This window comes from Schistocerca gregaria, chromosome 7, assembly GCF_023897955.1.
Source record: "Schistocerca gregaria isolate iqSchGreg1 chromosome 7, iqSchGreg1.2, whole genome shotgun sequence".
Taxonomy (NCBI): domain Eukaryota; kingdom Metazoa; phylum Arthropoda; class Insecta; order Orthoptera; family Acrididae; genus Schistocerca; species Schistocerca gregaria.
The window spans coordinates 426,960,038-426,977,373 of NC_064926.1; the positions used below are offsets into that span (position 1 = coordinate 426,960,038).

General features: G+C 39.6%; 1 protein-coding gene across 1 annotated transcript in view; it reads right to left on the reverse strand.

The window, feature by feature from the left end:
- Positions 1-718: 718 nt before the first annotated feature.
- The window catches only part of LOC126282040 (bumetanide-sensitive sodium-(potassium)-chloride cotransporter), a 308,227-nt gene continuing 291,609 nt past the window's right edge, over positions 719-17,336 (reverse strand). Inside the window, exons 15-20 of the mRNA XM_049981454.1 lie at positions 16,792-16,918; positions 11,007-11,116; positions 10,176-10,290; positions 6,856-6,980; positions 3,005-3,122; positions 719-1,822 (exon numbers count right to left, since the gene is read on the reverse strand). Of these exons, the coding sequence (XP_049837411.1) occupies positions 1,687-1,822; positions 3,005-3,122; positions 6,856-6,980; positions 10,176-10,290; positions 11,007-11,116; positions 16,792-16,918 (731 nt within the window). The 3' untranslated portion in view covers positions 719-1,686. The remainder of the gene's footprint in view (positions 1,823-3,004; positions 3,123-6,855; positions 6,981-10,175; positions 10,291-11,006; positions 11,117-16,791; positions 16,919-17,336) is intronic.

Consider the following 17,336-nt stretch of genomic DNA (forward strand, 5'->3'; position numbering starts at 1 on the left):
ACCTGTGTCAAAAATAGACCACACACGCACCAATGACTGCAGTGGCTGACATCTCTGCTATATGGTGAGTAGCAACTATCCTTTTCATAATATTGTTACATTCCATCCTGGATTTTCCATTGGTTGTTTGATTTGCCAACTAATAGTATTTTAAATCTTTGCTAAATATGTAGAAAGGTGAGTTGAGAGGATCCTCCAACCTAAATATATTTTTTGTAAGCTGTAATATGTTTTCTTGAGAGAATATGAAGCACTGTGCTACATAACCACAAGAACAAGAAATATTATATATAATTTGCGTAAGCTGATCAACTGAAAATTATCACTTTCTATAAGTATACACGTTTTCTAGCTGAAACAAATTTTAAATATTTGTTCAGGGTTCAGATGTTACAGTTGATATCACTATGTTGGTTTGTATTTCTGAGAAATGAAAACATATTTCAATCTGTGAAAATGTTAATTAGTTGAGAACTATGAGAACTAATTGTAACAATAATATGATCAGCAGGCCAGAGTGGTCGAGCACTACAGTCTGGAATCATGCGACCGCTACGGTCGCAGGTTCGAATCCTGCCTCGGGCATGGATGTGTGTGATGTCCTTAGGTTAGTTTGGTTTAAGCAGTTCTAAGTTCTAGGGGACTGATGACCTCAGAAGTTAAGTCCCATAGTGCTCAGAGCCATTTGAATCATTTGAACCAATAATATGATCACATATTAAAAATAAACATTTTATTTCTGTGTTTTGTACATTTAAACTAGGAAATGTCTTTTTGGACAAAGTCTCATCTTTGGTGTTTCACATACACATAAGCATGTCTTATTTCAACGTTTCACTCAGTTTTCAGAACTTTTAACATAAATGGTGCATTACAGGCAAATAGGAAGTTCAGCCTATTGTCTATTTAGAGAGATGTTAACTGCTAAAACTGCTGTAACAGCTTCCATTACAAATGCAAGCAAGCAATTGTTGATAAGCATTATCTATGCCAGTTTACAAAAATATTTTATAGCTATTTAGCATATCATATTAATATAATCTCAGATGTACATTCAAGAACAACCACTTGTAGAGTTTAAGTGACTTCTACAAACTATGTTTGTAACTACTAATAATGTACACAAAAGTCCTTGGGACAGCTCTTCATTACATAAGAGATATAAATTCTATTTTTTCCCTCTGATTGTAACAGCAGCCAAAATCTTTCTCAGAGCCACACATTAGTTGGGTTTGCTCTTATGTTCCAAAACAGCACATTATTGCTAGGCTGCATAAATACATGGTTGATTTGTCAATTGTCTCATTATGACTCATGCAAAAATAACTATAAGAGTGAGAGCGCTTTACAGTGTATGTAATGTATGGTACTTCAGGCAACACTGAATCTCATTTGCAAACTACCCCATCTTTACAAAGTTTCAAATGATTTCATTTTTTATATGAATAATATACGATACAGCACTTTTACTGAGAAATAAATAATGATAATCTCACTTGTTTGTATTTGAGTAAGATGAATAATGGACTAGCACAAAAAAGTGCCCAACTGGATGAATATCAGCATCTTACAAGAGCAGTTCTCACACTAACAATATTATACCATTAGTGTAAAAACATAATACAGGAAGTAACACAAATCTGCTTCCTGTTGTGGAAACTATATTTTGAATTATGAAGTCCAGTACTAAGAATAAAAAGTCAGAACTGAAGTGTGGTTTCCTCTCACTAGTAGGAATGGTGGCATGTCCTTCGTAAGTACTTCAAGCCATGCCATATAGAGAGGTGCAGACACCACACCCACTCTTGGCATTGGCAGAGACCTGAAATGCAAGAACAAATTGATTGTAAATATGTCCGACTTGTTGTTCATGTAAAAGATATGTTTTCATGAAATAAATATGATCTCTTATTCATATAGCTGAAAATAAATTAACGTCACAGCAACTTCCTGTCAGATTAAAACTGATGGCATGTATTTTGACCCAGACCTCATTACTAACTGCAATGCTATTGCACTTTTTGATGCTGTTCTGTCATAAAGTTACTTGAATAGTTCTAGGGTATGTGGTTTGGTGCTGTCATAACTATGTAATATTTCAGTGAACAGAATCCAACACTACAGCTGGAAACATTTCAAGTTTTCATATCCTTCTTTACTCATCATTCTCACCGTGTAAAAGTTGTATACACTTGAACAGTAACTGGAACGTATTTAACATAATTACACCACAGATCATATCCAAGAAATTAAAACTTTTAATTTCCATTTTCTGTTGATCAACTTACATTATAGTTTCAAGTTCTTTCTTAATATTTCTTCATATAAAGGAAACAGAAATTCCAGGAAAGAAATACTACACAAAAATGAAGCTAGGCAACACCTCACATGTAGATGTCTAATGCATGACTCATACTTTTTCTTAATTTTAATGTTTATTCAAACTGGTATTCAGCTTGAGTTTTTTTATGCCTTGCTGAAGCTGTCTTAAATTCCATGGCTGTTCTCAGATAACACACTGTCAACTGGGGTTGAACAGAAATGCTGGAGTTTATACAAAATGGCAGTTCAATCAAGCTTTGTTATCGTTTACTGTTTCACATATCTTAATTTGCTATTGAGTACATTCTCTACTATGTATATGAATAGTACTTAGTACTCCTACTGCACTGAATACATACGCATTAGTTGTTAAAATCTAATCACACTATATAATAAATTCAGTGACTGTATATCTGAAGGATATGGGGAAAGGGTACATTATTGGAAATTTCTTTAAAGCCACAAGAATCTAACTGCTCATTACAATGTCATTAGAAATTACTACCTTCAGAGATCTGAAAGTAAGACAGGTATCAATCTTGCTATGTAACAAAGTTGCCATGATCTGTAAGATTTAGCTACGTTTAATAATCATGACAATAACAATGATGATGATGATGATGATTGATGATAATAATAATAATAATAATAATAATAATAATAATAATAATAATACACTTACATGACAACAAGTGATGCATCATGGGAATGTTTTAAGAGCATTTCACGTAGTCTAAGTTGACGGTAAGTTTTCTCTTCTTGTGCTGCCAAGTCTTCTTCAGTCATGCCACTGTGAGATGCTGCAACAGTGAGCAATATTGTAAGATATAAAACTTGTAGCTGTGTTGTGTCTTGAAGTCTGAGAAGCATGTGAAAATTAAAGTTTGTTATGAAGCTATAGTTTAGCAATTTCTTAACATCGAAGTTTACCAAAAATGTGTTGTACAAAATAAAAGTTGTATGAGGTCATCAGTTTAAGGAGGGTACATAGTAGGAAACAAAGATTAGGCACCAAGAGATTGCCCTTATGGAGAAGAAATGAACACGAAACTATTGTTCTGTTCTGACAAGTCCTCAGTTACAATTTTTTCATTTTCCTCTGGAAAATGTTCATAGAATTGGTTAAATTTATCAGGGTTTTCATCTGGGTCCTCCTCAGCCATTGTATAATACTGATTGCTGGCCACACAGTCATTTCCAAATGTATAATGGCTGATTGTATTAATTTCTATTGCCATGAGACAGTTTCTTCAAATAATACAACCACTGTGCTTAACAACAGAACATCAATTACATGAATCTGGAAAAATCAGTGGTGGCTGAACAGAGCCTTATGGACAAGCACAAGATATTTTTGGAGCCGATATGTATTCTGTCTCTTGTCTCACATGAATGGGACTACATCATCTGGCATGCCATGGAAATTACAATTTGATTTAACTTCTGTAATTGAATCATAGGGTACATACTCAGCATTGCGTGGAAATTGGCACTAGCTGCTGAGTACTCTCCACATGTTACATCATGACGACAACTGTAATGCTATGCATTGAAGTATCATCATGTAATCTCTGGTTCTAGAGGGCCCCTCTGTGCCTTTTGTATTTGTGAATCTGTGCAACAGTTGATTTTACTTACAACAGAGGATATTGTTGAATACTTGGTATTTTATCAAACTAAGAATAGTACATGTAAATAAAATAGAAAGAAACTTCCACATGGGAAAAATATATTAAAAACAAAGATTCCAAGACTTACCAAGCGGGAAAGCGCTGGTAGATAGGCACAATAAATAAAACACACAAACACACACACAGAATTTCGAGCTTTCGCAACCAGCGGCTGCTTCGTCAGGAAAGAGGGAAGGAAAAGGAAAGATGAAATGATGTGGGTTTTAAGGGAGAGGGTAAGGAGTCATTACAATCCAGGGAGTGAAAAGACTTACCTCAGGGGGAAAAAAACCACCTTCCCTACCCTCTGGCTCCTACCCTTGCAACCGCCCCCAGTGTAAAACCTGTCCTATGCACCCTCCCACCACCACCTACTCCAGTCCTGTAACCCGGAAGGTGTACACGATCAAAGGCAGAGCCACGTGTGAAAGCACTCACGTGATTTACCAACTGACCTGCCTACACTGTGACGCTTTCTATGTGGGAATGACCAGCAACAAACTGTCCATTCGCATGAATGGATACAGGCAGACAGTGTTTGTTGGTAATGAGGATCACCCTGTGGCTAAACATGCCTTGGTGCACGGCCAGCACATCTTGGCACAGTGTTACACCGTCCGAGTTATCTGGATACTTCCCACCAACACCAACCTATCCGAACTCTGGAGATGGGAACTCGCCCTTCAGTATATCCTCTTTTCTCGATATCCGCCAGGCCTCAACCTCCGCTAATTTCAAGTTGCCACCACTCATACCTCACCTGTCATTCAACATCATCGCGAGTATAATATACCTATCCTTTTTTCCCCCTAAGGTAAGTCTTTCCGCTCCTGGGATTGGAATGACTCCTTACCCTCTCCCTTAAAACCCACATCCTTTCATCTTTCCTTTTCCTTCCCTCATTCCTGACGAAGCAGCCGCCGGTTGCGAAACCTTGAAATTCTGTGTGTGTGTTTGTGTGTTTTATTTATTGTGCCTATCTACCGGCACTTTCCTGCTCGGTAAGTCTTGGAATCTTTGTTTTTAATATAAGAATAGTACATTTTAGTTGTTGCAGGAATGGTGACAGAACTGTTTTGACAAGGCCAAGACCAACATTGCATGAAACTGATATTTGGACAAAAGTGCTTCATGTGCTCTAATCAGTAGTTGAGGGAAAAGATGCCATCCTATAGTGCCATTGATGAGTCCAGTTTGTGGGAGAGTTTGCAGCAACAGAAACAGTGAGTGAAAATTAATATCTAATGAATTCTTAAATATAATTTAAAAATGCAAAAGGAACCACATACAAGGTAGAATGGCCAACAATAGGAAAGAAGAAGCAAATGATAGAAGAGTGAAACCAAGGAATGATAATCTTAAAACAAAAGTTACAAAATATAAGAGAGAGATAGTAAACACTAAAACAATGGCTGAAACAATAGTTAGTTAGGTAGTAGATGCAGGGCAGAGCAGTGCAGTGCATTGTAGTGCAGTGAAGCAGACCATGACTGTTGTGATATAGATCATACTCTGCAGCATGATATTGCATTTTACCAATACAGAAAATCAGTGTATGTTCATTTATCCACACTGAAAGCTTTTTTGTTGTCATGCAGATGTAGAAAGCCAGACAGTGATTGCACTTCAGCTAGTATGATATACATTGTGTTGTATGTGACCAAATCTAACCAGCACCCACATTATTTTTTTAAAACCTAAATCTTCTTACTCGCCTTAATTACCTACATACTTGTCAAATAGCTGTTGTAACCCTGTACTTCTGATGAGCAAATCACAATCAAATTAAATGTTGAACTGTGGGCACCAAGCTGCCTTGGTGTTATGACACTTGTAATTTAGTGATCATCACCCCCTGTTCTTGTTCCTATACGTTGATAGTTCCGTCAGCTGGGCACTTGTGAAGCGTTACTAGCTGTATAGTTCACTCAGTAGATAAATTAATTTTGTTCATTAATGAATCTTGTATATCTCCTTCAGTGTTGACATCCATCTCACTGACAAACATTACCATACTTCAGTACATGTAAAATGTACCAACTAATGACAATACTTGTCTTCAAAAGTGTCTATTCTTTTTCAACTGAAATAATCACTCTTACATGCCTTTAGATTTACAGTAAGCTTGTTTGTTAGGACACTAATTAGCTGCACCAAGGTATTCATTTCTCATGATTATCAGACCATTCTTGTTCACAAGAGGATTTTTATCCACTCATACTACTAATGGTTTATCTCCAAGAGAACAAAGAAATTCATCTGTTGTCATACAATAATATACTCTGGACTTCATTAAACAACTTCTTCACCTGATATTAGATTTGTCTGAATGAGTTCTTCCCACAATAGCTACTGGAACTTATCTGTACAATTTCTGCTCTTCTCAACTTACTTACCAGACCAGTGCTTTCCTCCTATTCTCTTTCCACATGATTTATATTCTCATTAATGGCCCCCACTTAAAATATGCCCTGTGCACTCTCCTACCACCACTTAATCTAGGTACATAAGAGCAGTTACATCACAGGAACAGATACTTAATAGCCAACAAAGTCATGTACCGCATTATGTGCAACCACAGTTGAACTTTCTAAATCAACCTATTGGTCTCTAAGCTGTCAATAATAGTCTACAGTGATGGGACAGCAGTGGAAGTAAGTGCACCAACTTATTCTGAACTCTGCATGACTTTCATTGTATTAAATGTTGTTAACTTTTTTACATTTTATGAATATGTCTTATAACCAAAAATAAATCTTAGAGATGGCAGTACTCTTATGAATGTGGTAGTTTCCTGAGATAAGAATTTCTTAACAGCAAAATAAGGAGCTGCACAAAAATATTTTGGAAACAGTGTACATACCTTTCAGACCTTCAATTAATTTTTCAAAAAATGCCAATGTATCAGGCTGTGGCTTTTCTGTAATGCCAGAGACCATTGTGAGACTGGAATACTCAATACGGAACTTCGTCAACAAGTTTGCCATACTGAAATGCAAGAGAGAAATGCTGAGTTTTATAACAATCAAGTAACACATTGAAAATAAAATACTGTCTAATTTTTGTATCACATATGTGTATCCACACTTAAAATTTCTGCTCTCTAGATATTGATAAATTTCCATACAACTATGTTTGTTACTTAGGCATAACAACACATTGTGTTCACCATTATTAAATATTAACTGTAGTGTATACAAATTTACTTTTACTAGTTGACCCAGATTTCCATATTGTTTGTAAACAAATATGAGCAAGAAATGTTTAGGTGGAAGTAGTAAAGTTTTATCATTACACAAAAAATAGCTCCATTCTGCTACCTCTGAGAGAAACAGTCTCCAGTTGATGTTGTTGTAGCAAAGACACAGCAGGCTTGTAACAGGAACCATTGGTTCCAAAGAAAATATGAAAGACGGTAAATGTCCTGCTGTTAGGTAGTAGTCATGGAAGAGGTGTTGTTTATTTGTTACAGCAAGAATTAAAAAGCAAATATTAGACCACAAACTTGTTCAGCCAAGTGCATGTCTTAGACAAGTAGTAGATGATATACGTTTAAATGTGTAAAGGGTATGGAAAAGAAAATCCTGATATGATGGTATGTGGGACAGGAAACAGTACTGACAGCCTGAGGGCTACAGTATAAAGATAGAGAGATCTGGTAAACTTCAACAATAAAACATACAAATATTTCGTTTGTTCGTGTTTTGAGATGTTACAATTGATTACAGATCGGTGGGTCACGTCAATAGAAAGTTAGAAAGAATTCTAAGCTGCATACACTGGTGAGCCAGAACACTATGACCACTGACCTACTATCAGTATAAACTCATACAGGTGATAGCAGCACCACCTGGTGAGGAATGTCTGCTAGTCAGACACGTGCATGGTGCATGTAGTATCAGTGAGTCTGCTGTCCTTGTATAGAATGAGGAAGGTGCACAATCTACCTGAGTTTGACCAAGGGCAGAGTGTGATGGCCCAGAGGCTTGGCACAAGCGTTTCAGAATCTGCACAACTAGTTGGGTGTTTGAGGAGTGCTGTGGTGATTGTCTTCAACAGCTGGTGAAGCAAAAGTGGTACCACGTCCAGACACCATGGGGTTGGATGGCCACCTGTCATTACAGATGTTGGATGTCATAGGCTGGGCAGACATAAAACAGGACAAGTGGCAAACTGTGGTGGAACTAACATCAGACTTTAATGCTGGGCAGAGTACAAGTGTTTCTGAACGCACAGTTCCCTGAAGTCTTCTAACGATGGGCCTTCCCATACATGTGCTAATGTTACCGTAACACTAAAACTTTGGCAACCACTACTGAAATGGGGCATGATCATTGGTGCTTGACATTGGCCTAGTGGCAGAGCATTGCATGGTCTAATGAATCCCAAAATCTGTCATCTTCCAGGGGAACTGTTCCTTGACACATGTAATGCTGGGTAGGACCAGCTGGCGGTGGCTCCATTATGCTTTGGGGAACATTCACGAGGGCATCCATGGGTCCACGGGATCTCATGCAAGGCACCATGAAGGCCAATGATGTACTCTGGTTGCAGACCACATAAACCCCTTCATGACGATCATGTTTTCTGAAGGCAGTGGAAGCAAGATGATGCACGCTGTCACAAGCCCCTGAACATGATTGAAGAAGTCAGTGGCAAGTTTCAGTTGATGTGCTGGCTCCTCAACTCACCAGATCTGAACCAGATTGAACACATATGGGATATAATTGAACATGACATGAGAGCTCTTCACCCCCTGCCCTCCCCCTCCCCAGAATTTACAGGAATTAGGTGACTTGTGTGTGCAGATGTGGTGCCAGATTCCTCCAGTGACCTACCACAATACTGTTTCCTTGAAATTCAAGGTCCAGTTTTTGACTAGATATTTTTCACTGACTTGACACACCCATTGTCATGAAACAACAGAAAATTTGCATTGATCAAGTGGACTTGGTGAGAATTATGCTAGACTTTTATCATCTGCTACTGATTCGGAATTTTTTTCGTCTTTTTCTCCACAAAACTCAATTTTTTATCATCACTCTTTTGGACTGGATCACCACCACTATCACCACCCCCATCATCATCATAATCCTCTTCACATTCTATGTAACTATTAATTTCCAATAAATATTTTTTATGTTGGACAAAACAATAACAAATGTCAGTGCTCATTGCAGTTTGGTCCCAGAATCTATGCACAATAAATTGTACATTTCTCCTAACCCTGTTTCTGAAAATGACTCTTTGAATAAATGTTGTCTTACTAGATGTTTATTAGTTTTTACTGAAAAGTAAAGCCACAGGTTCACAGACACATTTTTGGGTATTTTCTGTAATTTGGAATTTTCAAAAATTAACCTACATAAAAACTGAATGGCTTTAACTGGCCCCATAGACTATATTTTTATCTGCTTTTCCATGTTTGTGGAACAATTCCTTTACTTGATATATTATCAGCATGATTCTCCTCTCAACAATATTGCAGAATAGCACAAACGAATATGTTATGAATTTTCAGAAGTAATGCATAGATACACTTGTCATTATGAGTTACACGTTGGTCTTTCATGTTATAACTTGTTTATCTAACAGCTTTTTTTATTCAATATTTTGCTCTTCTTTCATCATCATGTCTAAAATTATTGTTCTGCTACTACTAATAGCTATCAGTATGTGAACCTTCGTGGTAGATCCAAAATAAAAAGAATCATATCACATTACACCACTGCAGACAAAAATGATGCTCAATAAAACTCATCGTAGATAGACAGCCAAAAATTTGTCACCATTGTTCAGATGATTGTGGTAGAGCCCCAGAAACGTCTAGGAATAATTCCAGCTTTCACACAAACTATTTATTATTACCACAGTTGCAAATTATGACAAATAAAACAAAAGAACAGGAAAATGTGGCGCACATCTTTACCACGAACATACCAACTCGACTCGACATCATTTGGCTTCTCTGGTGTGCCAAATGGGTCAGCAACAGGAAAATCTTTAGCTGTCTATCCTCCCTCTAAATCTCACAATAATACATTCATTAACAGTCTAGTCAACTACGTTATTCATATGTACTCTATGAAAGTATTTTGTGACTGTAATTAACACCTCCCACATTCAGGGTGTCTGGAACTCATATATAATAAATAAATAAAAACTACTGCAAAGAAAACCTACTTTTTTTGCTCGAGGTCAAGATCAGTTTTGTGATTGGCAAGGGCAAACACCCTCAACCTACAGCTTGACCAGTTGCTTCTTGTGCTGATTATGTATGGCAGCAGGATTGTAAGACCTAAGAGCAAGAATGAAAATGTTATTACAAATCTCCACCTCTAAATTTTTTTAAATATTGAGTTACATCTAATGATTAGCATTGTAAGGAAAAACTCATTAAAAAAAGCTGTCTGGCTTATTTACAAACATGCCAGTAAGGATGTGAAAAGAAATAAATGTAAATTATGGAAAATATCTCTAAAATCCAGTCTCCCTGTGTAGTAATATCAGTCAAGCATGGGATTTTAAAATCTCAAGAAAGATGAAAAGATCTGCTTATTGAACTAACTGAAAATAAAAGTTAAACTTTGTGTGGAAGAATAGTAGTATAGATGAAAGAAAATGCTACAGCTTCTGAGAGAGAGATTAAGCTGCCTCAACAAAAGTGCATAAACTTCACTATTGAAAGCCGGGAAGCTCCAATAAGTATTGGCCAATTGTAACTGCTAAAGTATTTCATGAAAACACCCTGAAGTAGCACCTACAACAGAACACTGAAAGAACATAACTAGTGAAATAACTCATATATATTTATCTACACCGGGAGACTGCATCAACTCCAAAAAGCCAAGCAAAAGAGCAGCCAAAACACAATTTACATTTATGCATGTAGGCAAAAGATTTATTTATTTTGAATGGAAGCTAGTGAGTTACGTCCATTGGTTTTGCAGGATCTTTGAAATAAATCACTCTGCTGTTTAAATACTTGAAGAGACAATTCAACATCTGACTTACCTCCATCATCATACAGCCACCATACATCAATTGTGCCCTTTGGTTGCTTTGTGTCAAATTTGGTCATGCTGGTGAGTAGGTCAAGTGGGATTTCCTTGCCACTGTCTGCCCTAAAACAAATACATTGGTGCTTGTTTATTTAAGAAATAAAGATATAATTTTAGTAGCTAAAACTATTTTCAGGTTATTGAGAAGAAGTCAACAATAGAGGGAGCATTCAACTAACAGTTAAAGAAACACCAATACTTATTTTCAAACAGTGATGTATAAGTATATTTTTCAGTAAATAATACAGCTGAATTAAGTGGTTGACAAATAAGATATTACTACTGTACTGACAGTACTTATGGAGAGAAACAATGTACACTCCTGGAAATTGAAATAAGAACACCGTGAATTCATCGTCCCAGGAAGGGGAAACTTTATTGACACATTCCTGGGGTCAGATACATCACATGATCACACTGACAGAACCACAGGCACATAGACACAGGCAATAGAGCAAGCACAATGTCGGCACTAGTACAGTGTATATCCACCTTTCGCAGCAATGCAGGCTGCTATTCTCCCATGGAGACGATTGTAGAGATGCTGGATGTAGTCCTGTGGAATGGCTTGCCATGCCATTTCCACCTGGTGCCTCAGTTGGACCAGCATTCGTGCTGGACGTGCAGACCGCGTGAGACGACGCTTCATCCAGTCCCAAACATGCTCAATGGGGGACAGATCCGGAGATCTTGCTGGCCAGGGTAGTTGACTTACACCTTCTAGAGCACGTTGGGTGGCACGGGATACATGCGGACGTGCATTGTCCTGTTGGAACAGCAAGTTCCCTTGCCGGTCTAGGAATGGTGGAACGATGGGTTCGATGACAGTTTGGATGTACCGTGCACTATTCAGTGTCCCCTCGACGATCACCAGAGGTGTACGGCCAGTGTAGGAGATCCCTCCCCACACCATGATGCCGGGTGTTGGCCCTGTGTGCCTCGGTCGTGTGCAGTCCTGATTGTGGCGCTCACCTGCATGGTGCCAAACACGCATACGACCATCATTGGCACCAAGGCAGAAGCGACTCTCATCGCTGAAGACGACACGTCTCCATTCGACCCTCCATTCACGCCTGTCGCGACACCACTGGAGGCGGGCTGCACGATGTTTGGGCATGAGCGGAAGACGGCCTAACGGTGTGCGGGACCGTAGCCCAGCTTCATGGACACGGTTGCGAATGGTCCTCACCGATACCCCAGGAGCAACAGTGTCCCTAATTTGCTGCGAAGTGGCGGTGCGGTCCCCTACGGCACTGCGTAGGATCCTACGGTCTTGGCGTGCATCCATGCATCGCTGCGGTCCGGTCCCAGGTCGATGGGCACGTGCACCTTCCGCCGATCACTGGCAACAACATCGATGTACTGTGGAGACCTCACGCCCCACGTGTCGAGAAATTCGGCGGCACGTCCACCCGGCCTCCCGCATGCCCACTATACGCCCTCGCTCAAAATCCGTCAACTGCACATACGTTTCACGTCCACGCTGTCGCGGCATGCTACCAGTGTTAAAGACTGCGATGGAGCTCCGTATGCCACGGCAAACTGGCTGACACTGACGGCGGCGGTGCACAAATGCTGCGCAGCTAGCGTCATTCGACGGCCAACACCGCGGTTCCTGGTGTGTCCTCTGTGCCGTGCGTGTGATCATTGCTTGTACAGCCCTCTCGCAGTGTCCGGAGCAAGTATGGTGGGTCTGACACACCGGTGACAATGTGTTCTTTTTTCCATTTCCAGTAGGGTATTAAACAATGGAAAATCCAGGATGGAATCTAACAGTATTATGAAAAAGACAGCTGCTACTCACCATATAGTGGAGATGCTGAGTTGCAGATAGACACAATAAAATGACTGTCAGAAAGTGAGCTTTCAGCGAACAAGGCATTTGTCAAAAATAGACAAAAAACATGCACATGTGATCACAATCTCTGGCAGCTGGAGTTGGACTGTGAGCAGCAGTGCATGATGGAAGAGGCAGCTGGGTGGCGGGGGTGAGAAGGAGGCTGGGGCAGAGGAGGGGGTGAGGAGGGAGGGGGAGAGATAGCAGGGTAAGGGTGGGGAATGGTAAAGTGCTGCTTGTGGGAGTGAGCAGGGATGAGATGGAGAGAGGGTAGGGCATTTAGGTGCAGTGGGGGAGAGGGGTTGTGGAAAAGGAGAGATGTAAAAGGAATGGGTGCACTGCTGAAATAGAGGGCTGGGTACTTCTGGAATTGGAACAGGGAAGGGGCTAGGGGGGTAAGGACAATGACTAACGAAGGTTGAGGCCAGGAGGGTTACAGGAATGTAGGGTATATTGCAGGGAGAGTTCCCACCTGTGCAATGCAGAAAAGCTGTTGTTGGTGGGAAGGAACCAGCGGCACAGGTTGTGTAGCAGTCACTGAAATGAAGAGTGTCATGTTGGCTGGTGTGCTCAACAACAGGGTGATCCAGGTGTTTCTTGGCCGCAGTTTGTTGGTGGCCATTCATGCAGACAGCTAGCTTGTTGGTTGTGTTGCCTACATATAGAATTTAGCACAGTGGTTGTAGGTTAACTTGTAGATCACATGACTTGTTCCGCAGGTAGCCCTATATTTGATGGGATAGGTGATGTTTTTTAGCAGACTGGAGTAGGTGGTGGTGGGAGGATGTATGGGACAGATCTTGCACCTACATCTGTTACAGGGATATGAGCCATGAGGCTAGGGATTGGGAGCAGGAGTTTTGTAGCGGTGGACAAGGATGTTGTGTTGGTTCAGTGGGAGGTGGAAAATGGTATGGGCGGGGGGGAGGGAGGGGGGGAGTTTAGTAGGTAGGACATATTTCAGGGCATCACAAGAGGTAGTTGAAGCCCTGGTGGAGAATGTAATTCAGTTGCTCCAGTTTTTGGTGGTACTGAATCACAAGGGGAATGCTGCTCTGTGGCCAGACAGTGGGACTTTGGGAGGTGGTGGGTAACTGGAAGGACAAGGCACAGGAGATCTGATTTGCAGCAAGCTGCCCAATGTGACATTCTTCATTTCAATGACTGCTTTGCAGCCTTTGCCTTCTGAATCCTTCCCACTAACACCTGCTTTCTGAACTGTGTAGGCGGGAACTCTCCATCTCCCTGCAATATACCCTACATTCATGTAACCCTCCTGGCCTCAGCCTTCATTAGTCATTGTCATCATCCATCTAGCCCCTTACATGCTTCAATTACATCATTATAGAGCCCTCTATTCCACCAATGCACCCAGTCTTTTTACTTCTTTCCTTCTCCACAACCCCCCCCCCCACCCCCACCCCACTGCATCTAGCTGCTCCACCCTCTCCACATCATCCCTGCTCACTCCCACAAGCAGCACTTTACCATCCACCACTTTTACCCTGCTATCCCTCTCCCTCCCCGTCGCAGCATCCTCCTTACCCCCACCACCCAATTGCCTCTCCAATCAAGTGCTGTTGCATGCAGTCTGTCGTCAGCTGCCAAAGATTGTTGTCATCTGTGTGAGTTGTGTGTGCGTATTTTGTTTTTGTCTATTTTCGACAAGGCCTTGGTGGCCAAAAGCTCACTTTCTAACAGTCTTTCTGTTGTGCCTACCTGCGATTCAGCGTCTCTGCTCTATGATGAGCAGCAATTGTCCTTTTCATAAGAGTGAAACAATGTATTAATTCCATGAAGATGTAATAAAATCTTCATGTTTTTGTCACATCAGTTTCCAATAAATAATGATGTTTTGGAAGGCATGATACCCTCATTTCATCTTCTGGTCAGAAGGTGCACTGCAGATTGACAAAACATTTATAAAGATGATTAATCTAGCTCAGTGATGGGAATAATTTACTTTATTCATTTCATTTTTTCATTAGATGGTTCATGTTTCAGAGATATCATTATGAAGGACACACTTCAGGGATGTGAAACACAGGTCAAGGCGTACATTAACAGCAAGAATCAACTATTAGAAACTGACATTGACCAATACCAAATTTATATGTACTATTTATGTTTGTTGAGGTAAAAATGACATAATAAAATTGAAGTGGCTGGTGGAAGAAAGTGCTAGGGCTCAGTTTAGTTCAGACCTATCTGATAACTTAATCGGTTGTGTTTCTGAAGCACCACTTGATGATAATAAATTGTTCCCTATGTACTGCTAGAAAGCACTGTGTACTATATAAACTGCTTTATCTTGTTGTATTAAAGTTCTTTTATATCACTCTAACCAAACGTATAATGTGTAATAACTCAGTATATGTTCTTTTGGATTAGCACTTTTTCTTTTGCAGGCCTCTTCAGTTACCACAAAAACTGCTGCTTACTCAATTATAGTGAGTAGCAGCTGTTTATCTACAACTGTGTGTAACTTTCATATTATTAAATATTTAATAAGGGGAACAGTTATTTACAATATGTCAAATGGAATGTGAATTTAATCATATTTGGAGACAAGAATACAGTTAATAGTGAATGTGGGGAACAACAGAGAATGGGGAAGTTTGGTGCAGACAGATAAAATGAGACAAGTGAAAAATTGAATTGTATGGTTGACATGAGTTAAGCCATTGCAAATATGCTTTTAGATGACTCTTGAAGAAGAAAGTGTAAATTAAATGTAAACTGAAATTAACAATAACATAGAAAAGATACATTGCTACTCACCTCATAGAAGAGGCAGAGTTGCAGACAGGCCCAATGAGAAATATTTCAGAGAAAGTCTTTCCTCAGAAGTAAAACTCTCACTCATTCACACAACAACAACAACAACAACAACAATAATAATAACAATAACAATAACAACAACTTACAAACATGGTTACTATCTCTGGGCACTAGGCAGGGAGGACAGGGGCAAGGTTAGGACCAGTAGTGTTACAAAAACGAAGAATTTGTTATAGGGAGGGTTCCCATAATCCAGAAAAGCTAGTGTCTGTGGAAAGAATACAGATGGCACAAGCTGTGTAGCAGTCATTCAAATAAGTACTTTATGCTGGGTGACATGTTCTGCAACTGGGTGCTCCAGCTATCTCTTGGCCACAGTTTGGTGGTGGCCATTCATGTGGACAGACAGCTTGTTAGTTGTCATACCAACGTAAAATGTGGTCCAGTAGTAGCAGCTAAGTTCATAAATCATAAGAATGCTGCATTTGAAAGGGTAGGAGATGCCAGTTGCTGGACTCTAGCAGATGATAGTGGGAAGATCCATGGGACAAAAAATGCCGTCTACCTCAGTGCAATGAAAAATGACAGGTAAACCACATCATATTGACTACTTCTGATTTTCATCTATCCTTGAGGCAATGCATTATTGAAAATGGGTGCTGTGCAAGGCAAACCACACACTTTATAGTCATTCTATCATATGACAACATCTAATTCAAAATTTTCAAATAATTTTGAAAGACATAATTTTTTTGTTTTAGTGTATGAGTGTTGGTACATCAGAGATGTTGATACTGTTAGTTTAAGGAGCAGTCCATTTTGAGAACAGGATGCACATACTAGACTACCAGAAGTGAAACCCTTCTCACAATTTAGCAATATAGCCAGAGACAACAGGATAGGTTTCAGAATTCCATCAACTGTCCCATAACATCCACAAGGGTACAAGATTCCACTAGGAGTTCAGAAAAGAGCTAGCCTTATACTTTGAAAACTAGTGAAAATTATGTTTCCACTATTAAGCTGTGATAGAACCCTTTTTGGAGATAAAACATACAACCACTTAAAATTTGTGGCTTTGACGTTAAATGGATTTAGTTATTTTTTGGTATCAACTTACAAAGCAGTAGCGAACTGTGATGCTAGGTTCCTTTTCTTCGATTTGAGTACAGAGCGTGGGCTGTGGTTGTTGACATTAAAACGGCGGTTTGGTGTGATGCTGTCAGTTGGCAGATAAGCTGTGGAGTCTGCAACACAGGATAAAGCAAATTATTTCATTGGTTTCCATCCATTGTGTAGGACTTTGAATGGAAATAACATTTATGGACTATGAGACAGCAGGAATTTCTACCCTCTGTTAAAAAATAAATTGACTGCCTTATCTCTTACACTAACACAAACATGATCCCTGAAAAGTACTTACCACTCTAATAAACGGAAATATACAATATAATTTCCTTCTTAGTTTCAATCATCATGGCTGCTGGGCTTAACTTACTTTTGGGAGGTAAAATTTCAGTACTGCCAATACATGCATACAAAAGTACACAATATTTCTGGAGGCTAGGATGATTTATGAACTTTCATTTGTGTCTATTCACAGTAGTGAATTTCTGCATCCTTTAGTTACCATATTCAGACACCCTGTTGGCAAGTGGCCAGTAT